The 25830-nt window shown below is 43.0% G+C and overlaps 1 protein-coding gene across 9 annotated transcripts in view; it reads right to left on the reverse strand.

Annotated features, from left to right (window-relative positions):
* The window catches only part of MEGF11 (multiple EGF like domains 11), a 306782-nt gene that overhangs the window by 103590 nt on the left and 177362 nt on the right, over positions 1 to 25830 (reverse strand). For all 9 annotated transcript variants that reach the window (XR_010987968.1, XM_068143523.1, XM_068143526.1 and 6 more), the window contains exons 6-7: positions 3544 to 3790; positions 1407 to 1527 (exon numbers count right to left, since the gene is read on the reverse strand). Coding sequence is in view for 8 of the 9 variants with exons in the window: in XM_068143523.1 (XP_067999624.1) it covers positions 1407 to 1527; positions 3544 to 3790 (368 nt within the window). In the remaining variant the exon portion in view is untranslated. The remainder of the gene's footprint in view (positions 1 to 1406; positions 1528 to 3543; positions 3791 to 25830) is intronic.

Consider the following 25830-nt stretch of genomic DNA (forward strand, 5'->3'; position numbering starts at 1 on the left):
AGAGGTGAAAAAAAACATCTAAATGTTGTAGGTTAATCACTTTATTGATCACTTCTTAGGGCTAGAGTCAGAACAGACTGTCAGGCCCTTAAAACTATTTGAATTGCTTCCTGCATGCTGTAGGTCCAGTACTCTTCAGGAAGGAACTTTTCCTTTGTCTGCACTGAATGCCAGCTGAGGGAAAGATGCCATATCCTTCCTTAAATTCCTGACAAGTTTTGCCTACTTTGCCATTTGCAATGGATTAACATTATCACCATCTTTGTCCTAACTGAACAAGTTAAAAAGACCCTCCAGACAGAGAGAGATTTCCTGTATTGAGCTTCCACCCAAATTTATGCAATGCTCTCCCATGCTGCTGCCTGATAGCCACCAACATCTCGGGGTTGGTACTTCTGAACTAAAGTGAGATACATGGAGGCAGAATTTGCTATACAGATCTGAAAGAACATAAACATCTCTCAGTCCTTAGATGTGGGTACAATGTCCACATCAGAGGCCATAGTTGTGTGGTGATCTTCAGGGTCTTTCATGTATTAAAATGAAGTTACAGTAGAATACAATAAGACTGCCAAGAGACTAATTGACAGATACAGGAAAAAAGCCAGGAAGTGCAGCACAGCTAAATGGTGTGCGGGTCTGTGAGAGCTGGCAAACCCCAAGAGAAATAATTACCACATTATTGATAAAGTGGAGGACTTTGTGTCAAGAAAGCAAGGTCAGGCATTTTCAAAGGATTAAGGGTTAGGTCAGTTTGCTTTCTGCAGCGTAACCCCTGATGCAAGTGAATCTATTGCAATCAGTGGGAACTATGCCTGAGTAAAGACAGGACACTGAACTGGTCTCTGTGGTTTGGGTACAACTTTAGGTTTAGTGACTGCCTGAGGCACAGAATTCCCCCTGGCTTCTCTCTCTCCCTCCCTCCTGAAGGGGAAACAGGACAGTGCTTGTGACAATGTTGAGCTGAGCTTGGATGGAGCTGTAATTCAGAGGAAAAAAATATACAGAGAGGCTGAGACCTGAGGCTGTTTAACCTGGAGAAGAGCAACCTAAGAGGAGATCTTCTCAGTGCTCAGCAAGAGCTAAAGGGTGGGGTCAAGAGGATGGGGCCAGACTCTTTTCAGCAGTACCAAGCAACAGGACAAGGGCCAATGGGCACAAATCAGAACCCACAAGGTTCCATCCCCACCATGGATTCTGGGACCCTGTGAGTAGTCACTGCTTGGTTTACTGTTGCTTATTTAAGTCTCTGATGAGTAGGCTGGTGGCCTGTCTGTAACTGTCAGAGCCTCATGACAAGAAATAGCAGACATGTAGCACACAGGGAAGGCATCTGCTGAGACAGTGAAAGATTAACCTCCTGTTCCAAGTTTTAAATGAGGGATGAGTGTGAACAAACCACTCACCATCCATCCAGGAGGACAGGAGCACTCTCCAGTGATGTGGTGGCAGACTCCTCCGTTCTGGCAGGGGCAGCGCAATTCACACTGAGCTCCATGACTGCCTGGGGGACAGCGCTCTTCACAACTTTGTGGAGAGAGAAGAAACAAAAAAAACCCACATTTAAAACAACTTACAGGGAATAGTAAATGAGGAGAATCCACAACACAGGTCAGCATGGGAGTCCTCATGCAAATTATGAACCCTCAGTATGGCTCAGCTGCCATTAGCAATTAGCCAAGGTTTCTTTTATTTCTGCTGGGGTGATTTATGTGCCATGGAGCCAGCCCTGTAAGGCTGATGTATATGTGCAATCTTTATGCACATACCAAATTCCACCCATCTCAACAGGACAACTCATGTCCTCTAAAATAGTCCAGGAAAGTAAGAGTTACAAGATGAAGCCATCAGTGTGAATTATGTGACACAGCAATAAAAGAAGCTGCAAATAGAATAAAAGGATAGGATTAAAAAGCTTGAAATTCCTCCAGTCACTACTAAATGTTAACATTTGCAGTGTATAATGGGCTGACAAGAACTCAGCATCATTTAAAGGCTATTTAAGCTTGTTGGGGCTCTCTTGGTACTCATGGGGGGGGACAATGTAAGGCTAGTCCCTGCAAAATCCAATGCCTCCATTACACATTGCTGCTTTTAAACATCACTTCTTTCTCTATTCCCAGGTTCTGGAACTACAGCAAGCTCTTCCCCTAACTGACCCTCCTCTGATGAGGATGTTCATACAGCATATCAAGGGCTGGCCCTGCAAGGACTTACTGCTGAGAACTGACATAATAATGTCAATGGGACCACTCCTAATGGCAAGCAGAGTCTTCAGCAGTGATTGTTTCCAGGACTGAGGTCACAAGTCTAAGAGGAAATCAGGTACTAAATAAAATATTCAGAAGGCATATCCCTTATTTATGAGGGTTAATACTGTCTTTATTTTTTACCTTCCTCTTCATGCAGGTCAACAAATAATATCAGACTGCAAAAGTATTTTGTTACCTGTAATGATTCTCCAGCCAAATGCAGTGACTAAATTCTCTTTTCCCCTTAAATAATTTTGAAAACCATAATTACTTCTGAAACTGCTGAAAGATCTCTAATGAGAACTGATGTTACACTGTGGGCAATTTTAAACAAGGAACTATTGCTTGCTGTCCTACAATTAATATGCAGATTCTGTGAATCCTACTGGTAAACTTCCAGTGTGGTGTATGGGGATTTAGCTACATGATTCTCGTTAAAGTTAATAGCAGTCACATCACTAAATCCCTCCTCACTATGCTTAAAATTTACCCCCTAGATAGTAAGCTGATATAGTTAACAGTAATGCCTTCCAAGTTAGATTTAAATTCAAATAAATTGGGGATGGTAAATCCCATTTGATACTGCACTGGACTGCTAATGAGTAGAATGTCCAATCTGCTTGTAAAAACTCAACTCTAATTTGGCTTTTATTCACATACTGAAATTAGGAGCAGGTACAGGTGCTATACAAGCTGGAAAATATAATGGAGTTTAAGTTCACTTTAGTATTTTATTTTATTAAGCAGATAGTTGTAATTATTAGGAGGGGAAAAAATAGGAAAGGAAAAAAAAGATATTGCATGGAATTATAGAAGCACAGAATGGTAGGAGCTGGAAGGGACTTCTGGAGATCGAGACCAATCTGTGTGCTAAAGCAAGTATGTCTACATCACATTGCACATGAACACATCAAGTGGGTTTTGAAAGTCTCCAGTCAAGAAGACTCCACAAACTCTCTGAGCAGCACCCTCACAGCCAAGAATTTTTTTGCTTAAGTTCAAGTGAAACCTCCTGTGGTCCACTTTGTCCCCACTGCCCCTTGTCCTGTCTCTGGGCACCACTGCAAAGAGCCTCACCCCATCCTCATGATTTCCACTCTTAAAATATTTGTACACATTGGTAATTTATAATATTTCCTTTGCTTGGCCTTTCTCTGTTACCTGATTCCCACAAAGGAAAGTTGATAACACAGCAGTTGTGTAAATGTTGCCAATTACTCCTTGCATTAAAATCAGTCGAAGCAAGGCTGTTAAACGAAGCGGAGTTAAATGCGCCTGGCATGGAACTTACAACACCCCGGTGTATCCGGGAGCACAGTGACATTCTCCAGTTTTATGGTCGCAGGTAGCTCCGTTGTGACATTGGCACTCCAGCTGGCAGCCCTTGCCGTAGCTCCCCGGGTCACAGAGCTCTTCGCACCGCCACCCTTGGTACCCATCCGTGCAGACGCAGGCGCCCGTGATGGGGTTGCACAGAGCTTCGTTCTGGCACTGGCAGCGGTTGCTGCAGTGGGGTCCCCAGTGCTCGCTGTCGCAGCCTGCAACACACACACAGGCCTTTACCAAGGTGATGAGGAACAGAGCATCAACAGCATCTCAGCAAAGCCTCTTCTGCTTTGCTTGGCGAGCAGCCAGAGGCACTGCTGGTACCAAGAAGCTTCTAGAGGGGCCCCAGGCTTCCTGAAACTACCCCTGCCAATCCAGCAATATGCTTTACAGTATCCCATAATCCCAGTGTCATGGGGGTTGAAAGGGACTCCAGGACATCATCTAGTCCAACCCCCTTTTTAAAGCAGGGTCACCCACAGCAGGGTGCCCAGGATCACAATGTCCAGGCAGGTTTGGAGACTTCACAGACTCTCTGGGCAGCCTGCCCCAGGGCTCCAGCACCCTCATATCAAAGAAGTTTTTCCTCAAGTTCAAGTGAAACATCCTGTGGTCCACTTCATAGCCATTGCCCCTTGTCCTATCACCAGGCACAACTGAAAACAGCCCAACCCCATCCCCGTGACCTCCAACCTTTAGATGTTTATATGCATTGATAAAATCCCCTCTCAGGCTGCTCTTCTCCAGGCTAAACAGCCCAAAGTCTCTCAGCCTTTCCTCCTCATAGAGCTGCCCCAGGCCCCTCAGCATCTTCATAGCCTCTGCTGGACTCTTTCTAGTAGTTCCCTGTTTCTCTTGAGCTGAGGAGCCCAGAACTTTAGCATGCAAGGAGGTGACAGCGCTACTTAGATACCAAAATGTGAGGACTTGTTTAACACCCTTATTGGATCAGGACTTAAATCTTTTAATATCCTGTTTCTTAGTGCTCTTAGATAGCTGGAAGGAATGAATTTATAGTGGAATCAGATGCTGAGGATCACATCCTGACTGCAGTGGAGTTGATGGCAGGTTTTGTTGGCAAGCAAATCCTGTAGATTTAATAATGTCATCAAATATTGTTTCTTTGCACTGTTCTCACAAGATAATAAATATGATAATCTAAAGAAGCTTCTCTACTTCTATTATTTTTTTGTTGTTGGGGTTTTGGTTTGGTGTGTTTTCATTTTTTTGGGGGGGGGAGTGTTCTGTAGTAAAGAGATGATAGGGAAGAAAATAACACTGGGGATGGGATGCCATGAAGTTGACCAGATTTAGAGAGGAAGGTATGGAGTGTATATGCCAGGTAATTTCTGTGCTAGTAACAGCACATAGTAGCTATACAAAGGGCCCCAAACTCAGACCCCCAAAGAGGAGGCTCAGGAGAGACCTTATTGCTCTCTCCAACTACCTGAAGGGTGGCTGTGGACAGGTGAAGGCTGGTCTCTTCTCCCAGGCAATCAGCACCAGAACAAGAGGACACAGTCTCAAGCTGCACCAGGGGAGGTTTAGGCTGGATGTTAGGAAGAAGTTCTTCATAGAGAGAGTGATTGCCCATTGGAATGGGCTGCCCAGGGAGGTGGTGGAGTCACCATCCCTGGAGGTGTTTAGGAGGAGACTTGATGGGGTGATTGGTGCCATGGTTTTGTTGATTAGATGGTGTTGGATGATGGGTTGGACATGATGATCTTGAAAGTCTCTTCCAACCTATTCTATTCTATTCTATTCTATTCTATTCTATTCTATTCTATTCTATTCTATTCTATTCTATTCTATTCTATTCTATTCTATTCTATTCCCATGGATACAGGGCAGAGATTCCCTACAGAATGTGTTAAGGTACAGTGAAAACACTTCACATGGCAATTTTGTCATATCCCATCTTCTTGCTTGTGGGATGTAGGCAGGGTGAGAGAGGGAAATCTGGATTACAGAAGCAGTATGATCCTGACTTGCTGTAGCAATAGCAATCAGCAGCTGCAAACCACACCTTTAAGTTGTATGCACACTAAAGAGACAGCTCTAACAAACACCCAGAGGTTAAGGTTTCCTCAGTAAACAAGCATCAGAAAAACAAAGATTTCTCCAGCAGTCCTCCCCTCCACCCAGCAGCCTTTCAATGGAGCTATGTCAAGGGTGAAGCAAATCATCACTGTTCAGAACAAATTTGCTTGCTAAATCCTTGTTGACAATTACAGATCATTCTCCAGGTACTTTTGGTTGTGCTCAGAGATTTGGTTTCGGTTATATCAACAACTCTTCTGCTACTGGAAAATCCACTGCCACGCAGGATAAAAAGGAGTGTGTCATCCCAGCAAGAGAGCTGTTCTCACCAGCTCTTCTATTTGCAAACATGTAAGCTAATCCCCAGATGACACTTGCTCCTTCTCAAATGTGCATCTCTCTTTCCAGTCTTAGCAAGGCAAATGTAAAACCCACTTAAGCCTGAAGCTCTTGTCCTAGAAATTTCATAACCCTTCCTTTCTACAGTACTTGCCACACAAGCCACACGGTGCCTTTCCCAAGAAAGTTTAGACCAGTCCCTTCCAAGATGGTGTTCTATGGTTCAATCAGTCTATCAGTTAATTTTGGTGATATTTTTGTCCTTCTCATTGGTCAGTGTAAGCATACTCAGCAGAAAAGGTTGAAGAAGAGACTTTACTCAACTAACATTGCTGATTTACAAACTTGTGTTTCTTCAGCAACAGTGTTAAAGGCCAAAATGAACCCAGGAGAACCACAGAATAATAAAAGACTTGAGTTGGAAGAGACCTTAAAAATTGTCTTGTTGTCTGTCATCTAATTGTCCAGAAGACAATTCCAGGGTCTTCAGAAGGACCTGCAGGGTCTCATAGGTTGCAGAGAGATGGTTTTGTGTCCTGCAGAAAGCAGAGCATGCAGAATCCCGCTCCTTCCTCACACAAGGTATTTTGTTTCCTCACCTCATTTTTTTCCCACAGCTGTAAACAGGGACGGTAGTTCCTCACTAACACCATTGGGAGTCAAGCTAACAAAATCTTACTCTTTCAAAGTCTTAAATTATTACTGAGAACCTGTGGAAAGAGATGATCTATCTTTATTTCACACAGACACTTACTAAGACTCTGTAAGCCTTCTGGGGCAGGGAGCAAATCTGCTGGAGCTGATGGAGTTTCCCAGCAATTTCCATTCCAGAAATAGTGTTTTGTTCTCTGCAGAACTTGGTCATCCAGGGATGTGGCTCTGTGCCTCCACAAAGGGGACACATCTGAAGCACACAGCATAGCCCATAGCCTTTTGCATGGAGAAGTAGAATGCAGAAATCAAACTTAACCCTGCCTGCTTCAGGGACTTCATTCCTACCTTACCACACCACATCAGAACCCTGGCTGCCAGACTGTGGGCTGCTCTGGGCTGATTGAATTCCAGCTGCAATTAATTTGCTTAATATGAATAAATAACACTCATTAGAAGATGTGACTTATATCCTTGGTCTTCCATGTCTCAGGTGAGTACTCCAATCATCAGATTTGTCTGCTTGGTTTGTGTTTTTCACTTTGAAAGAAAGTGAAGAGGAAAACAAACCTTTTATAGGAAGGGAAAACCATTCCTCATCATCAGCTCAAGCTTTGAAGGGTGCAAGAAGCTGGTGAGAGGTCTGGAGAATATGTCTTATGAGGAGCAGCTGGGGGAGCTGCAATTTTTTAGTCCAGAGAAGAGGAGGGAAAGGGGACACTTTCTGGCTCTCTACAACTTCCTGAAAGGAGGTAGAAGTGAGATGGGTGTTGGCCTCTTCTCTCAAGTAATGAGTGACAAGACAAGAGGAAATGGCCTCGAGTTTTGCCTAGGATGAGGTTTAGGTTTGATATTAGGAAAACATTATTTACTGAGAGAGTGGTCAGGCATTGGAACAGGCTGTCCAGGGCAGTGGTGGAGTCATCATCCCTGGAGGTGTTAAAAAAATATGTAGACATGGCATTTCTGGACATGGTTTAATAACCACACTAGTGTTGGGTTGATGGATGGACTTGATGATGGAGGTTTTTTCCCAACTCTAATGATCCTATGATCTCGTTTCACTTTTACAAAATCTGCCCCCAAAGCAACTCCTGTGATGTAAGTCAGTCTTGATATTTGGTCACATTCTTGCTTTCTCCCTGTACTGAATTTCACTCCACAATCTAGCCAAAGGCAAGAGCAAAATGCTGAAGTAAAGAGCAGAAATTCCTCTAACTGGTTATAAAATCATAAAAATCCAAATCAGTATAAATAAAAGAGGCCTGCAGTGACCAAAAAACCAGCTGGCAGTTAGATAACATTTTCCAAAGGTTTCTAAGTACAGGGCATCAGTGAGCACACATTGCAACAGTCAGTATGTTTAGCCCAAAGCAGCTAGCCAAAATGTTTTAATTATCTACGAAATAAAACAGCTTGGCGTACCAGATAGCTACTCAGAATGTGAATTTCATGGGGATTTATTAGGGAGAGGACATAAAAATGAGGATTAAATTACATCTGAATGCCCATGGAAGGAAAAAAAGAAGGAAAGAAAAAAAATCCAGAACTACAACAAATGGGGCTTGTACCATGTCTCATTTACAATGCCTGAAATGGCCTTTGTTAGGCCTCATTTTATGCTCCTAAAACTAGTAGCAGGGTTTGACTACAGCTCTCTAAATAGTTTGGATCTGGAGTCATAGTTTATGTGTAGACCCAAGGTGAATGTGGTGTGGGTACAGACCACAGGTGAATATCCTGTTGTCACTCTAGTAATGGTTTGTCTACACACACAATGACAAGCTGGCTTCTTCTGGATTTAAGTTTCTCCCTTAGATGGTAAAGATTTTCTGCTTCTAGCTATCAGTTCAACTCTATATATGTCACAACGAGCAGAGCCATCTTGTGCAGCATCAGATCACCCACTGCCGATTAATTGCAGGGGAAACTGAATGAAATTTGTTGGCAATGCAGTAGTGTAAAATTTGTGGCAATGAAGTATCACCCTCATCTGATTTTATACTGCAGTAATCTCACATGAAATTAAGTTCTTTGTTGCTCAAAGTTTATCAATTCCTGATGGTTTTCTTTTGCCCTTTCCTTCAAGTCCCATATTGCAGAGACAGACTGCAGAGTTGCAAGGATATTCTTTACCTACATGATTTCAGTGGGACATTTTGTGATGTTTCTATTGTGATAATTCATACTGTGGTAACCTCTGTATCTTTACAAAGGTAGGCAGATACAGAGTTGATAAGATCAATCTAAGTATTTATTCATACAAATAATTCCCCTGAGCTCAGTAGGAGCACTTGTGGGTGAGATTACTCAAGCCCATAACTAGCAATGGAATTGGGGTCTAGTAATTCCTCCTAAAAACTTAAAAGCCAGAAGAAACCAAAGGCTTCAGCAATCAAGACCTATTTTTTCTGTATATTCATCACTGTGGCAAATCCCAGCTGGTGTATGGCAGTGATTCCAATTTCAGAGCTATGGGTTGAAGCAGCCTCAGAGCCATGGAAGCCCATGGATTGTTCCAGGATCGTTAGCACCACTTCTCCTGCGGGTACAGAGAGGCCATTTAAAAAATACAGCCAAGCCCAGCAGAGTCTAATCCTGCTCTTGTTGATAGCCTCTATGTATTACCATAAGAGAGATAAATAATAACAGCAACAACATGTGAACAGAAAGCTGATTAAAGCTTACACAAGAGCTCCACTGTAAATGCATATGCCATTAAAAACGTCAAAATGATACAGAGACTTTAACTATACCATCAATAAGAAAAGCAACCTGAGAGCGGTGATGGCAGGGAGGTACAAATGCTCCCGTTAGACAGCGTGTGTGGATGTCAATACCATGAGGGATGAGCCTGGAATAGATAGCACTCTCCGGGGAGATGCTACATTAAAGGGAGCTGCCATATTTCAGGTCACGTGTAAGCATTCCTTGGCAAACCTGCTAACTTACTCACTTTTTCTCCTCTGAAAATGTGACTGGAGATTAATTGCCACCAATAAAAATGAATATAACTCTGTAAAGGATGATGCTGGATGCCTAAGCATAATTACAGTTGTCTGCATAGGGCACTATGACAGGTGAAAGATTCATCCCTCTGTGGCAAGCTTGCTCGACACAGCAAAAGTGTTTCTTCCTCGATGCATCCCTATTCCCTCCCTGAAGGCTCAGTGGTTTACTGAACTGAAGATAATAGAATCCTAGAATCCTAGAATTGTTTGAGTTGGAAAAGGCATCTAAGATCACCGAGTCCAACCTTCAATTTAACACCATAATGGTCATTAAACCATGTCCCAGCAGACTTTGTATAGCCACTGCTACCATTGTGCATGATGTCCTGTAGCCAGCTCTGTCCTGTGGAATACACAGTGAGGACAGACTGGAAGTGCTGGTTCCCTCCCAAATGGCTCTTTTCACACTGGGAGTGGTCAGTGCATTGCTGTGTTCTGGGTCAGAGTATTTTGTGCAGAAGACAAGCAAGACAATGCAGAAGAAAACATACAAGTCTGATAAATAGAAGGATTCCCAAGGAAGGGATGTAACTTATCAAGTGACTTATCCCAACAAGAGAGTCAAAATTGCTCTTCCAGAGTTTTTCCATCGCTGCACAGAGACACTACTGATAAGAAGCAACATCTTCTGCCACAGCAGCACCCAAATCTGCCAATCTATCTGTGAATCAGGTCTAGGTTTACTTTTTTTTTTCATTACCATAAGCCTGTGTGTGTCTCTTTTTGTAGCTGGTGACCAGTCGTGTGTTCTACATGTGCAAAGTCAGGGGGATACTCAGAAACATTCTCCAGAAAAAATAGGTGAAGAAACTCTAGTGGTTGCTTTCCTTCACCTAAGGACTCAGGACCATATTTGGCTGATGGTGATCTTCAGCTAATCCACTCTGCAAATCTGCCAGCTAATGCAGCTAATAGTCAATAATCAATATTCTGAACTATTTCCAAGTTCTGCTTGAAAGGTTTAAACGTAATGCTGGACTTCAAAGAATGCAAACAGGAAATCAAATGAAGTCATTACATTTAGGCAAACCCAGCTGAAGATAGACTGGTTTAGAGTTTGTTTTGAAATCAGGGCTAGGTAACTGTACTGCTGTAGAATGATTATGTGGATATCATTTAAGGTGAAATACAGCCTGAAATCTGGGTGAGATTTTTTGGTGTAATTCTTTTTTGGAACCTGACTGGGTGTTCAATGGTGGGGCCAGCTAATGCATAGCAGGCAGAGAAACAGCAAAAGCTCAAACACATGCCTGGATGTAGCAAATAAAACATTAAAATAATCAATTAGCTTTTTATTCCCTGCACTTAGCCTTATAGGAAAATTATATTCCCTGTATTTAGCTAATGTCTACTCACTGTGCAAACATGATTCATTTTGGCACAGATCAACACCTTGGGAAACATAAGCCAAGTCTGCAATTGGTTTGAAACAAGGTCTATGAAGAGGAAATCCCCTTACAGAGACAGGTCACACCACTTTGTGCTTGGCTCTGAGCAGTGCCCAGTCACTCACACACTGGCACTGCAGGTAAACCTAGTACACTTCTGAAAGCATGACTGAAGGATCAGTCACTGATCTTTTTGAATCTAAACCAACAAACCCGTTTACCTTCTGTTTACCCTCAGAATTTCTAACACATGTTTACAGATGATGGCTCTCCTCAAAATAACCCAGATTTCCAGAAATTCCCCTCAAAAACGTTCTTACAATTGCTCTGAGTCAAACTGTGATTTCAGATTGAGGAAACAACAGACACACAGGCAGGCACAGGCAGACTGGGCCACGCTGCTCCTCATTTTCTTCATCATCAGTGTACCAAGATACTGAACGACAGCATCTTACTCGGATCTTACAAATGAGAAAGGTCTTACCTGTCAATGCAGCAGATAGGTTGGATTTCTGCAAATACATCATTTCTTGTAGAATGCTAGGATTGTTTCAGTTGGAAAAGACCTCTAAGATGATCAAGTCCAATCATCAACCTAAGACCATGCATGGCTGTTAAACCATGTTCCCATGGGCTATGTCCACAAGTTTCTTAACACCTTCAGAGCTGATGACTCCACCACTGCCCTGGGCAGCCTGTTCCAAAATCTGAACACTCTTTCAGTAAAGAAAGTGTTCTTAATATCCAACTTAAACATCCCATGGTGCAACTTGAGGTCATTTCCTCTTGTTCTATCACTTGATAGTAGGGAGAAGAGACCAATTCCCATCTCACTCCAACCTCCTTTCAAGGAATTGTAGAGCTCAATGAGGTCTCCCATCAGCCTCCTCCTCTCCAAATGAAACAATCCCAGTTATCTTAGTTGCTCCTGACAAGATTTGTTCTCCAGACCCCTTACCAGCTTTGTTGCCCTTCTCTGGAAGGGCACCAGCACTCCAGCACCTCAATATCTTTCTAGTAGTGAGGGACGCAAAACTGTACCTGGTATTAGTGGTGTGGTCTCACCAGGGTTGAGTACAGGGGTAATGAAGTTCTTGGGGGACAAAGAAGTTAACAGTAGATTTTAGTAAACCATCCTGCTTCAACTATAGTCTAGACTGTCTGAACTGTGTCACAGGTAGTTGGTAGAACTCTTTTTTTCCACTGTAAGATGCTTTGCCCAGTCTCTGACAACTCCTCTTTTAAGCAGAATTTACCATTTCCAGCTTGAGGCTCACTCAGTCTACTCAAGTGAGGATTAGCGGAAAGGGAATTTTGGCTTACATCAGTAAGCTAGAGCAGTAGTTTTTGCTTGTTAAAGTACACTTTTATATCCTTTTTTCATTGACAAGCTGGGACACCTTCCATCTACAGAACAATAGCTTGAAATCTGGCAGAGCTCTGTCCTACACCCAGGGGTGTGCTCATGTGCCCCTGGTGAAAATCCACCAGCACCTGATCAAACTCTAAAAAATGTAATTTGCAGACACTCAGTGTCACCCCTGGATAACTCATTATCTGCATTCCTCCAAGATTTCATCTGTACCAAAAGCAATCTGCAATTAAAGGCTTCAGGGGCTTAGCAGGAGTTTTCTTACAGTTGTTCCTAGTAGCATCCATGGGCAACTGGCTGTTTAATCTCCATGTAACAAGTGGCCCATGCAGGGGGTAACAGCCTCCCACTCTTAGTCCATGTCAGAGGCTGGTTCTGATCCATGCTGATGACCGATCTATCACAGAATTGTCAGGGTTGGAAGGGACCCCAAGGACCATATAGTACCAACCCCTCTGCCACATCCAGCCTAGCCTTAAAAACACACAGAGGCTTCCATAGGGCTTCCACCACCTCCCTGGGCAACCTGTGCCAGTGTCTCACCACCCTTACAGTGAAGAACTTCCTGACATCTAATCTAAATCTCCCCTCCTCTAGCTTAAATCCATTCTCCATAGTTCTATCACTACCCAACACCCTTAAATGTCCCTCACTCGCTTTCTTGTAGTCCCTCTTCAGATACTGGAAGGCCACAATAAGGTCTCCTTGGAGCCTTCTCTTCTCCAAACTGAACGATTCCAACTCTCTCAGCCTGTTCTCACAGGAGAAGTGCTCCAGCCAGAGCTCTGATCATCCTCATGGCCTTTCCATACCAGCACATCCATGTCTTGTAATAGGGGTTTCAGAATCGGATGCAGTACTCCAGTCAACTGTACTTAACTTGACGACATTCTTGAAAGAATTTTTTATAGTCTCCACTTTTAAGGAAAACCAACTAAACTAGGGAGCTTCACACAGAAATAAGGCATTTGATGTATGAACTCAGTGTCACAAAAATAAGAAAATGCTGGATTAAAGGTTGGAAGTGCAGCAGTAATTCAGTACTTCAGCCTATGAATTATTGTATTTCATTTAATTATGTGAGCAGAGGCTACCATTTACATGCCCTGGCATTTTCTGTCTTCTGAGTTTGTAGCTTTGCAGCCTTAAGGTTCCTAAACATGTGTTTCTGTGGAGTGCTGTATGCACTGGCACTTTTATCTCCAAAGCCACACTTTCAGTCACAGCACAAACAACCACAATGAGGAAAATGCCAGTCTCAGTGCTTATATCTCCAAGACTGCTCAGAAAAGTTGTTTTGCATATGTAAATATGCATTTGTAAAACTATCCACCCAAGTGGCAAAAGCCTGAGGTTAATCTGAGGCTGGCAGAGCTTGCAGTCAATCTCATTTTTCCAAGTTTATAGATCAGTCTTCATCAGATAGAAAGGAAAAGATGGTAAGGGAACAGCAGCCAATGTTTCCCAAAATGGATAGATTATTACTCACAGGAGGAAATGAATCTAATTTTGTATTTGGTTTTTTTTCTTAGGGACAGGAGAACAGTTTTCATCCCTTAAGAAATCTTGTCTGAATCAGATAAGAACATGTGGCTGATTTTGGTCATGATTTAATCTCAGATGATGATATCATTAGTCACTGACTCTCCAACATGTGGTACTTAATTCAATCAGAGCACTTTGGAGACCTTGCAGTTTATTCAGGATCCTCTGAGGAAATGTTTTCCTTCCAAAGTAACCCTTGTTTAAAGAACATTCCCGCAGCATTCTGTAGAACGCTCCAAACAGTTACCTAGTTGTGCATTTCTATTTTGGATGAATGAAAACAAAATCACTCTGAGTCAAAGAAAAGTTGAATATTTGGATGTCAGCCTCATCAAATCCCATAATGAACTCAGTGTATTTTGGAAGCAGCAAAATGGGAGAAGCAGCTTCTACTCCTGACAGATATCAAAGCGTTGTGTGTTCAGCATTTCCATCATGAACTATTTTGACAGAGGCTTCAAAAGAAGTGAAAATTAGAACACACACACCAAAATCTGTGAATATTTCCTATTTCTTTTTGTAGAAATTACCGCTCTGTTTAATGAGCCTTTAACTCTACTGACACTCTGGATGTTACAAGGAGTTTAAAAGCACGAAACGCTTCATAAGGGAGAGACAACATTCTGTGCAACACTGGCAGCTTGTCTTCTCATTATAATCTCTTAGAGAAGATGCTGCATTCTTTAAAATGTTTGGTTTGTGGTTTGGTGTGGTGTTTTTTTTTTTACTGCCATATTAATGGGAGGCAAAGTCTGTTCTTTAATTGGAATTTTACTGTGGTGAATTAAAAAATACATGGGCAGAGTATCAAGAGTCTAATAAAACTAAATGAAGATACTATCTTTCCTCTGTATGAAACCCAGCAGTCTTGGCTCTGGCAAAGCTTCCATCAATACTTCATTATTATTGTCTAGGACACGATTGTAATAATCAGATCTGCAAGCAACTTACTTCCAAATTCTGTCTTTACAACTGGATAAAACATTCTCTCTCTCTTTCTCAACACCTATAATGGACTTCAGATATTTTCATAGACCGTACAATGACATTTTCCTCTAATGCACACAACTATCAGTTTTGTCTGCTAGAAGGAGTAGAAACACATTTGGATGCGCCTAAAACACTGCAGGATGTGTACAGAGGAAGGGATCAAACATCCTTCACCAAACAAGTGTTGGAGAGGCCACAAAGAAGGGCTCAGGAGTGGTGAAAGCAGAGCAATGGTTCTCAGAAGTATTCAAAGAACACTACACAGAAAGAGAGAGGTTTTGTCACTGGAGGTTAAGATCTTTGAAACAACATCTGTGCCTGGTGTGAAACAGTTCAAAGGCTTATAAAAAGCTATGTGCAACCATCTCTGTACAGCTCTTCTGTTCTAAATGCTTTGTGGTCTTTCGCTGAGTGCTTAGCAAGGCAGAGTTGTGGGAGCAGGAACAAACCCTCTTTCCCTTCTCAGTTCATTAATGCCAGTTGACTTTGGCATAGTTTAGAGCAGACCTACAGGACCAATCCAGTTTAGAGCAGATCTATAGGACCAGTCTAGTTTAGAGCAGATCCAGAGAGTCAGTTCAGCAACAGCAGTAGCTAGCTATGCTGGATGCCCTTAAATCACATCCTCATCAAGCTCCCTGCAACTGAGCAGGATAATGCTGGCCATCACCTGAAGAATCTACCACACTGAATCCCATCACCAAAGTCACCTTTCCACCATCTGTGACTGCAGAGTGGTGCTAGCTGCATAGGATCGCGTGGGATCAACCCCATTCGGCAGAGCTCTCAGGGAGATCTGCTCAGCTCTTTATTTTTCACAGCACATAAACTGAGCATCAGAAGGTCACCCTGCTGATGATTTGCCAGATATGCACTACACCTTTATTTGCAGTTAAAGCAGAGCTTAAAGAAAAGCTGCTTGTCACTAAAATAGCAAACGTTGGAAAGCGTGTTCCTCCTTACTCTCATTCACACACAGGAGGGTGTCTGTCCCCTCACCTTCATCTGCAGAGGTCAGCATGCAAATTGACATGAGCAGAAAGACTGGCCAAGCACTGGATAAATTGTATGATCAAGATCAGCATATGGAGGAGAAGCTACAGCTAGCTATAGCTGGCTTCAAACAACACCATAAAGATTCACCTTCAAGGGGACAGAGTAAGCACATCCCTCATGCATAACCTAACCCAACACACAGTACTGACTCATCACTCATTTTTAAAGTTGTCAATAAGCAATTTGTTTTGTTGCATTCATACTGAAATGCAAAGTAAATTTGGGATTGTGGGACCTGCTTTTATTTACAGCAGTGCAGCTGTAGAGGAAGAAGGACTGCTTCTTCCACCCCAATATCTACTACCTGTGCACAGCTTTCCAGCTGAGTAACAGAGTCACAGAATGATAGAGGTTGGAAGTGACCTCTGGAGATCAGCTAGTCTAACCCTCAGCCACCCAGAGCAAGTTCACCCAAACCAGGTTTCGCAGGACATCATCCAGGCGGGTTTTGAGCGACTCCAGTGCTGGAGTCTCTGGACAGCCTGTTCCAGTGCTCCAACACCCTCAAAGTAAAGATTTTCTCGTGTTTGGACAGAACTTCCTATGTTCAAGTTTGTGCCTGTTACCTTTTGTCCTGTCACTGGGCACCACTGAGAAAAGACTGGCCCCATCCTCCTGACATCTGCCCTTTTAAGTATTTATAAGCACTGATGAAATCCCCTCTAAATCTCTAAGCTAAAAAGCCCCAAGTCCCTCAGCCTTTCTTCAGAAGACAGAATCTAGGAAAAATCTGACTTTCTCTAGTAGTTTCCCTCTGTCACCTAAGGACTTTGGGAGAGAATTAGAGCAGCAGAAGACCTGATGGCCTTTGATATAGGGGTGTCTTTTATATCTAAACCAGTTCAAAGCCTTGCAAAACGCTATGTGCAGGTATCCGCACAAGTGACTTGCTGTTCTCTTTTCTTCTAGGCATACGTGAATCTTTGTGTGGCTCTTTAATGTTGCCTAATGTCTTCAAGAGATCTTAAATGCACTGCTGTCTTTCTCTGATAAACTGTTAATAGCCACATCCCTTCAAGGCACATAAAAAGAAACAGTTTTTCACAAAAGTCCTGCCCTGTGTAACCCAGTAAAAACCAGAGTGTTCACTCATCAAAACCACACTGCAAGACTCAGCACAGCCTCTGCAAAACCTTTCTTGTATTTACCAACAGAAAAACAGCAAATCTGAAACTACTGGGGGGGAAAAAAACACAGTGAAAATATTAAATCCTCTTTTCACATCACTCAGGCACAGAGAGATGTTCTGTCAATAAAGAGATAATCAGAGAGGTAGACAAACACTGCAGAGCTTAAGTACCAGAGTCAAAGCATGGGTCATAGAATCATAGAACTGCTTCAGCTGGAAAAGACCTCTAAGATCATCAAGTCCAACTGTTAACCAAACACCACCATGGCCTTTAAACCATGTTCTGAAGTGCCATGTCTACATGTTTTTTGAACACCTCCCAGGATGGTGGTTCCACCACCTCTCTGGGCAACCTGTTCCAATGCCTGAACACTCTTGCAGAAAAGAAATTTTTCCTAATATCAAGCCTAAACCTCCCCTGGCACAACTTGAGGCCATTTCTTCTTGTTCTATTACCTTATCATAGGGAGAAGAGACCAACACCCACCTCACTGCAACCTCCTTTCAGGGAGCTGTAGAAAGCCAGAAGGTCTCCCTCAGCCTACTCTTCTCCAGACAAAACAATCCTGGTTCCCTCAGATGCGCCTCAAAGACCTGCTCTCCAGACCCTTCACCAGCTTCATGACCCTTCCCTGGACATGCTCCAGCAACTCATTGACCCTTCTGTAGTGAGGGGCCCAAAACTGAACCCAGTATTTGAATTGTGGCCTCACAGGTGTTGAATGCTGGGGAATAATCCCTGCCCTGGTCCTGCAGCCACGCTATTGCTAACATAAACCAGGATGGTGCTGGCCTTCTTGGCCACCTGGGCACACACACTGGCTCATATTCAGCCAACTGTCAACCAACACCCCTTGGTTCTTTACTGTCAGGAGGCTTTCCAGCCACTGTTCCCCAGGCCAGTAGCATTCCATAGGGTTGTTGTGACCCAAAAACTCAAAGTGGGCAGTGGGTGGCAGAGGACACACACCCCCATCACCAAGAAAGTTTTATGCAGTAAAATCCCAGTATCACTAAAGCTGCTCCTTAGGCTGCACCACTGCTGCAGCTACTCTGCACCACATTTAGGATGCGAATGCTGAGAGAGCCAAGCAGCCACAGGCCTCCTGACCTGTCCCAGCAGCTTATATTCACATCACAGCTGGCAACCAAATGCATGAGCCCTAAGCACTGAGCAGAAATAAAGAAAGTATCACTGTCTGCCTCCCTATGCCCCCCTCTGCACATTGCTAGGGCTTTGATTTCATTCTGGAGAGCTAGGCAGGAAGATAAAGCCCTGTCTCAGAAACCATTGAGATTGGATATCTAAATCTTGATATATTATTTTGACTTCCAAACATGTTCAAACGTTGTTCACAAAAGCATAAATTAATGCCAGTTTCAAAACCAGAAGTTGCTCTAAATTGGGAACTGAAACTTTTTTGTTATGATGTTAAAAACAGACAATTCCTACAGTGTTTTACATTTTGAAAACCAGGATGATCAAAACTGTTCATCCACACAACCAGTTGTGGGTTTGCTGAAATGAAATGTTTTGACAAAATCCCACCCATATGGTTTCGGAACAGCTTCACCCATTGTGCATTACTGCATTAAGCAAGCCCACCTCCAGCAGGCAGAAACCATTAAATCATCACTCCACGTGGCTTTTCCTCACTGTTTACAAACAATGTGTTCGTGCCTAAGGCATTACAAGTGGGTCAGCCCCAAAGATAACCAGGATCATTTCCACAGCAGCTCAAGTTCCCAGCTCTGCTGTGTCAGTTCTTGGAGGTTCACGCTCGCTGTCAGCGGTCCGAGACACTGCCTGTGTGGAACAGCTTTCCCTCTGGATTAATTTAATTTCTTTTTTAGTGACAACTGCCACTGAAAAGTAAAAAGCAAAACAGACATACGTGACTTCCTGGCTGGATGGCAGCAGGGAAGCAAACGGGATCTTGCTGGGAGGGAACACAGCATCTGTGCATTAAGGTTTTTAAATGCCAGATTCCCTATAAGGTTCATATCTCTGCATTTTCCTCCTGGAAGCAGAGAAGTATTTTTAAAAGCCACAGGGAAAAAAGAGAGGTTTTCCAGAAGAAGCCATCACCCAAACTATCCACTGACCACACTCTACAGTGCCCATCGCAAGCATCTTGGACTCAATCCAGTGCCCTTTGCAGTCATAGAATAGAATCATGAAGATTGGAAAAGACATCTAAGATCATCAAGTCTGTTCTTCTGTGCAGCACCTCCATGGTCCCAAAATCCCACATCTACTAGCTTCTTTAACACCTCTAAGGATGGTGACTTCATGACTTTCCTGGCAAGTGTGTTCCAATGCCTGACCACTCTTTCAGTAAGAAATTTCTTTCAGTAAAGAAATTCTTACTAATATCCAACCTGTACTTCTATTGGTGCAGCTTGAGGCCATTTCCTCTTGTTCTATCACTTCATACTAGAGAGAAGAGACCAACACAGGCCTAACTAGGTCTTCTCTCAGGCTCCTCTTCTTCAAGCTAAACAATCTCAGCTTTCCCAGCCTCTCCTCACAAGGGAAATTCTTTCTCTTTATAGAGTAGAATCACAGAATCCATCAGGTTGGAAGGGACCCTTGAAGGTCATGTAGCCCAACTCCCCTGCAGCGAGCAGGAACATCTTCCATTAGTTCAGGTTGCCCAGAGTCCTATTGAGCCTGACCTAGAAAACCTGCAAGGATGGGCCCTCTGCAGCCTTCTTGTAGATCCCATTCAGGTACTGGAAGGCTGCTATTAGGCCTCCCCAGATTCTTCTCTTCTCCAGGCTGAACAACCCTAGCTCCCTCAGTCTGTCCTTGCAGGAGGGGGATTCCAGCCCCCTGATAATTTTCATGGTCCTCCTCCAACCAGATCAGTTTGCTCAGGGACCTGTCAAGTTTGACCATGAATGACTCCAGGGACAGGGACTCCACCACATCTCCATTTCACAACCCTCATTGTGAAGAATCTCCTCCTTATGTCCAACCTAAATCTCTCCTGCTCTACTCTATTGACTCTACTGCTCTTTGATAGGAGCTGCCCATCATGGGTTAAGTTAGCACCATCTGGAAAGTGACATTGATGCCACAACTTCTAAGTTTCCTTTGCTAAGCAAGGTTCTCTGCTCACTGCTGAATAGCTGAGCAGAGCAAACACCTCCTGCACACACCAAATATTAAATAATCAATGAGAAGCAAATGACACGACCTCAAAGGAGACCATTTTCCTTGCTGATAAACAGGAATCACCCAGGGAAACGTTGAAGGCTGCCCTGAGCTTGTGTAGACGGTGATTGTGTAGTAGATGGTGATTTAGGAATGCTGCTGACACACATACACAAATCTGATGACACAGGAAATTAGCATCCGTTCGCCTCTTCCCTTCGGAAGAATTTACTAAATATAGCTCACCCTTTAAATATTTAAGGATATCTGCAGAGTGTTGTTGTTTTTTGAAAGGGTTCTTTCCTGACTGGATTTTCCTCATCAGGCTTAGTAATCAAGTTGTTTTATTTGCAGTGGATAATTATTAGTGGAATAATTAATTATTCCAAGCACGTTACTAGATAAAATTCCAAGTATGCTGTTATAATAATAAAAATTACAATGCACCACAATTTCTGTTCTGAATTGTGCAGGAAGAGCAAAATAAGATCAAAATTTTGCACATTTAATGGATTGCTTCCACCATTAAAGTCTCAGGCAATCACTGACTACTTCTCATAGTCTGGTTATGGGCTACAAAATATGTTTTATTACCATTTCATATAAGGGAAATTGAAGCAGTCAAGGTGCATTAAACTACAAAGATACCCAGAGAGTAGGGGGTAGCACTGAGATAGGTTAGCTCCAAGTTTAGCATCTAAATCTATGCAATTAAACTTCTTCACTGAAAGGATTCTCAAACACTGAAACAGGCTCCCCAGGGAGGTGGTTGAATCCCCATCCCAAGAGGTGTTTAAAAGATGAAGAGAGGTGCTGAGGGGACATGGTTTAGCACCATACTTGGTAGAGTTGGATAATGGTTGGACTTGATGATCTCAAGTGTCTTTTCCAACAAAAATGATTCTGTGAAATATATTCTGGTGTATTTGGACTGGAAATTAGGAAGAAGTTATGTACTGTGAGGGTAGTGGAACACTGGAACCGGTTGCTCAGGAAAGTGGTAGATGCCCTATCACTGGAAATATTCACAGTCAGGTTGGACAAGGCTCTGAGTTGAAGATGTCCCTCCCAGCTCGCTGCAGGGGGGTTGGATTAGATGACCTTTAAAGGTCCCTTCCAACCCAGTGCATTCTATGGGTCTATGATTCTATTTCTTCTCTAAATTTATAATTCTGTGCTGAATTAAACATCTGAAAAATGACTCTTTGATGGATGCAGAGATTAATTTATGAAGTATTTTTCTGTGTCTCATCAATAATATTGTTTGCAAATTGTAAATGGAATAAACAACATCACTGGTACACAAACTGAAGTGGCTGTGTGCAGGACTTGACCATTCTGGGGAAGGTGCCTGGCCATGGACCCCTGCTACCTCCCAGTCAACATCCTGTGAGCCAGATCCACCTTGGCAAGTGACACTCAGGCCACACAGTGTTTGGCAACGTGACTGCGGCACACACAGGCCTGTTGAGCTGGCTGTCATCCAGCTCTGTCAGGCAAGGAGAGCAGTGAAGCTGCAGCAAGGTTGTCTTTCACACAGGCTTAGGTAAGAAACATCTACATACTCACGTTGACAACTTCACCAGTAAGAGCCCTTGCTACCCTTGGCTTCACTACCACCACTAATTGGAAAGGCTGAGTGGAAATAACAAGGCTGTCGGCTTCAATCACCCCTCTGATTGCAGAGTGGATGCAACCTTAATAAATGCTTATTCAGCATAATGAGATTCTAATTAAAGATGGCTAAAACAGTAATCACTTCTTCATTTTCTCTAACTGCCATCCCCTGAGCTCCTGGAGTCAAAACAAGGCAGAGGTTGGATGAAGAGAGGAACGGGGCATCTCTCCATCCAATGCTTTCCAAGCTGTGTGAAGCCTATCAGCTTGCACCAGAAAACCTGACACTGAAGAAAATCTTACAGCCTTTCATTTACACAAATGATATACAGCTGCTCATACAACTGTTGAGATTGGAAGACACCTTTGAGATCACCAAGTTACAACCTCAGTTACACGGCTCCACTTCAGATGATTCTCTCTCATGGTTTTACAGGTCCCAGCTGCCCTGTTCTCTTTAAGAGAGCGCAGGGTTCTCCAGCCACAGTCTGTTTCTCTGTATTTAAGGGACACCTCATTGCTCTCTACAGGTCCCTGAAAAGAGGTTGGAGTGAGGTGGGGATCAGTCTCTTCTCCCTAGTATCAGGTGAGAGGATGGGAGGAAATGGCCTGAAATTGTGCCAGGGGAGGTTTAGGTTGGATATTGGGAAAAATGTCTTTTCTGCAAGAGTGGTCAGGCATTGGAAGAGGCAGGCCAGGGAAGTGGTGGTGTCACCATCCCTAGAGGCGTTCAAAAAACACGTAGATATTGCACTTTGGGATGTGGTCTAGTAGCCACAGTGACACTGGGTTGGCAGCTATATTTGAAGACCTCAGAGGTGTTTTCCAGCCCTAATGATTCTATGATTCTTTGACTCTGTTCTATGACTTCTTCCATCACCATTCTCACTGACAGTTTCTACAGATCTGTGTTGATGTCTTGGGCTCTAACAAAACCAAACCAAACTCAAAACAAGTTACACAATATTTGCTATAGGATTTCTACAGCCTACACTGAGACCTGGGATGTTTTGGTTCTCTGCCAGGGTCACAGAATCAGAACTTTTTTGTAAGGGAAGGGATTCAAAAGACAATAAAACTCTGCATATTGAGACAATCTGAGCTTCTTCAAATATTTGTTAATTCAAATTGTGAAATGTAAAAAGAATTAAGTTCCTATTGTACCAGAAGGACTTGTCCTTACAGAGACCTTGTAGCCAGCAAACTTTATCGTTCCATAACTCACATATATGCAGACTCCACAGCCTATGTCTGTCAAACTAAAAGAATTCTAACATCTTCTGTCAGGGAGCTGAGGTAATTCTTGAAGAAAGCTTAAAAAAAACTTCTAGTGTTGACTCATTTCGCTCATTCCTAGGCAGATCTGAAAGGAGGAAGACTTGAAAGCAACATTATGAGTCCAAGAATTATCCTCGACTCTTGAAAGGCACACAGCAAATTAAACTGGGGGATCGGCACTAAGGTAGTGGAAATTATTTGGTCTGTGCACTCAAAAGATTAAGAAGGTGACTTCCCGCTGAGACTTGAGAATGCAGGTGCACATAATCCTAAAAATCTGCATTTTTAACCTTTTGAATTTGCCAGCAAAGCAAGGAAGTTGTTGAGGAACTGCAGTAAACACAGCAATTCAATCAGCTCCTTCCAGACTGTATCTCACAACTTTCTGGTTCTTCACCCAACCGGTCAGTGATCGTGGAAAGATGTGTAGACTTGGCACTTTGGGACATGGTGTAGTGGGTATGGTGGTGTTGGGTTGGTGGTTGGACTTAATGATTTTTGAAGTATTTTCCAACCTTAATGATCCTATGACTGTATGAAAGGCTTTTTGGCAGCAAGCAATCTAGCAGCTGAATAGAGCTGAAAGCAACACGGGAACACTCTTTACAGCATCTGCACAACAAAATCCCTTCTCTCACTGCAGTGGCAGCTCTGGCCACTGATGTTAATGGTTTTCCTTGAAATCAGTGTCCTGTTCTCTGCTCTTTCTCTTAGGACTTGCAAGAAGATCTGTGTAAAAGAGCTAAAGCAAACTTTTCCATAGCAGTCTGGAAAAAGATTCAATTTTGAAAGTCAGCTTCTGTACATTTTTTTAACGATAAGGCTCTACACTCACAAAATCACAGAATGGTAGGGGTTGGAAGGGACCTCTGGAGATCATCTAGTCCAACCCCATTGCTAAAGCACCTTTGTCTAGATCAGGTTACCCCGGATCACAGTGTCCAGGCAGGTTTGGAATCTCTCCAGAGAAGGAGACTGAACAACCTCTCTGAACACCCTGGTCCAGGGTTTCAGCAGCCTCGAAGGAAAGATGTTTGCCCTTAAGTTCAATCAATACTTTAAGGGGTAATATCATTATTTGTTTAAGTCTCTAAAGCATGCCAGAAGAGAGCATGGATTTCAAGGTGTTACTTTTGTGTGCTCCAGTCAAGAGACTGCAGCCTGTCTCACACCTACGGTCTCTCAAAACGATTATAATCTCATAATGCAAATAACGTGAATTTAATTAGAAATCAAAACACCACTTCACTGCCAAGCAACAAGCACATTTTATGCATAAGCTAACTAATTCCATCCTCTAAGCCTCTGAGAAAACAGTAATTGTAGCTCATCATAGCTACACCTCGAAAGATAACCCCATGATTGATTTCTGTCTGCCCTCCAACTGTGGGCAAATCCCTGTGTTGACTGTTTACATCTCACTTGCGGCATCAGGACCCAGTTGTGGAGCAGGGCTACCACGCCATTCCAGACACAGAACTAATATTACAACAAAGACTTACAAAACAGATACACTAATTAAAGTCCTGACCCACAGCCCACTGAAATGAAAGCAAAAGACATCCCATGTTCTCCAAACATAACCTTAAAACCCAATTTATCTTCAGATTTGTTCTGGCAACACAGCATCTCGCTGCCACCCACAAAATCTTGCCAGGTTGAATCTCAACAAAGAAGATTTGAAACTGTTGATCCAAGCCCTTGCTTTTTTAACTCTCAATTATCACAGCGTTTTCCTGGTGGGAGATCTTTATTCCATCCCATTCAGAGCACAGCTCGCCCTGAGCATAGCTGCCAGCACTCCTCCTCCCAGGGTCTGGCTGCCTGAGTACATCCACCTCATTTTATACTGTTTACGCGAGTATTGTAACATTCTTTATTGATGCCAAGGTTTTACAGCTTCATTTTAAGGTTCTCAATAGTTGTGCTCAAATATATCTAAAAGATCTTCCACGTCATCCATATGCTCTCAGTTGTCACTGAGGTCAAAACTGGCAGCTTGCTCAGCCCGCCTGAGATACGACCCTAAGTCTTTGGAATTAGGGCTTTTAACAACTCTGGTTTTCCTGATTCTTCTTCAAACCACTCAGTCTGTCTCAGCATATAAACTAAAGACATTTTTATTTCCTGTTACTTTTGACTGGCCTTGGAAATATACTTCAATGAAATACTGTTATTGTAAAGCACCATAAACCCCAGGTTTAGGTCTAGAAGAACTGTGTGAATTGGATCATAGTCATCTTTTTCAACAGCACAGCTGGCAATGAGAGATACTTTTGATAAAGGCGTGTAGTGACAGTATGAGGAGCAATGGCTTCAAACCAGAGGAAGCTCAATTTAGATTAGACATTAGGAAGAAAATCTTCACCATGAGGGTGGTGATGCACTGGAATAGGTTGCCCAGACAAGCTGTGGAGGCTTCAAGCTTGTACGTGTTCAAGGCCAGGTTGGATGGGGTCTTGAGCAACCTGGTCAAGTAGGAGGTGTCCCTGCCCACTGCAGAGGGGTTGGAACTAGATGATCTTTAAGGTTCCTTCCAACCCAAACCATCCTGTGATTCTCTGATACTTTAGTAATTAGCAATGATCTAAATAATACAGCACTTAAATCTACAGATGAGTTAATTTTCACATCAAAACCATGGACTGCTTTCCTTTCAGCACTTCATCACCCCAT

This window comes from Melanerpes formicivorus, unplaced genomic scaffold (genome assembly GCF_026170545.1).
Source record: "Melanerpes formicivorus ecotype bairdi unplaced genomic scaffold, bMelFor1.0.p_v2 SCAF_10, whole genome shotgun sequence".
In the NCBI taxonomy this organism is placed as follows: Eukaryota; Metazoa; Chordata; class Aves; order Piciformes; family Picidae; genus Melanerpes; species Melanerpes formicivorus.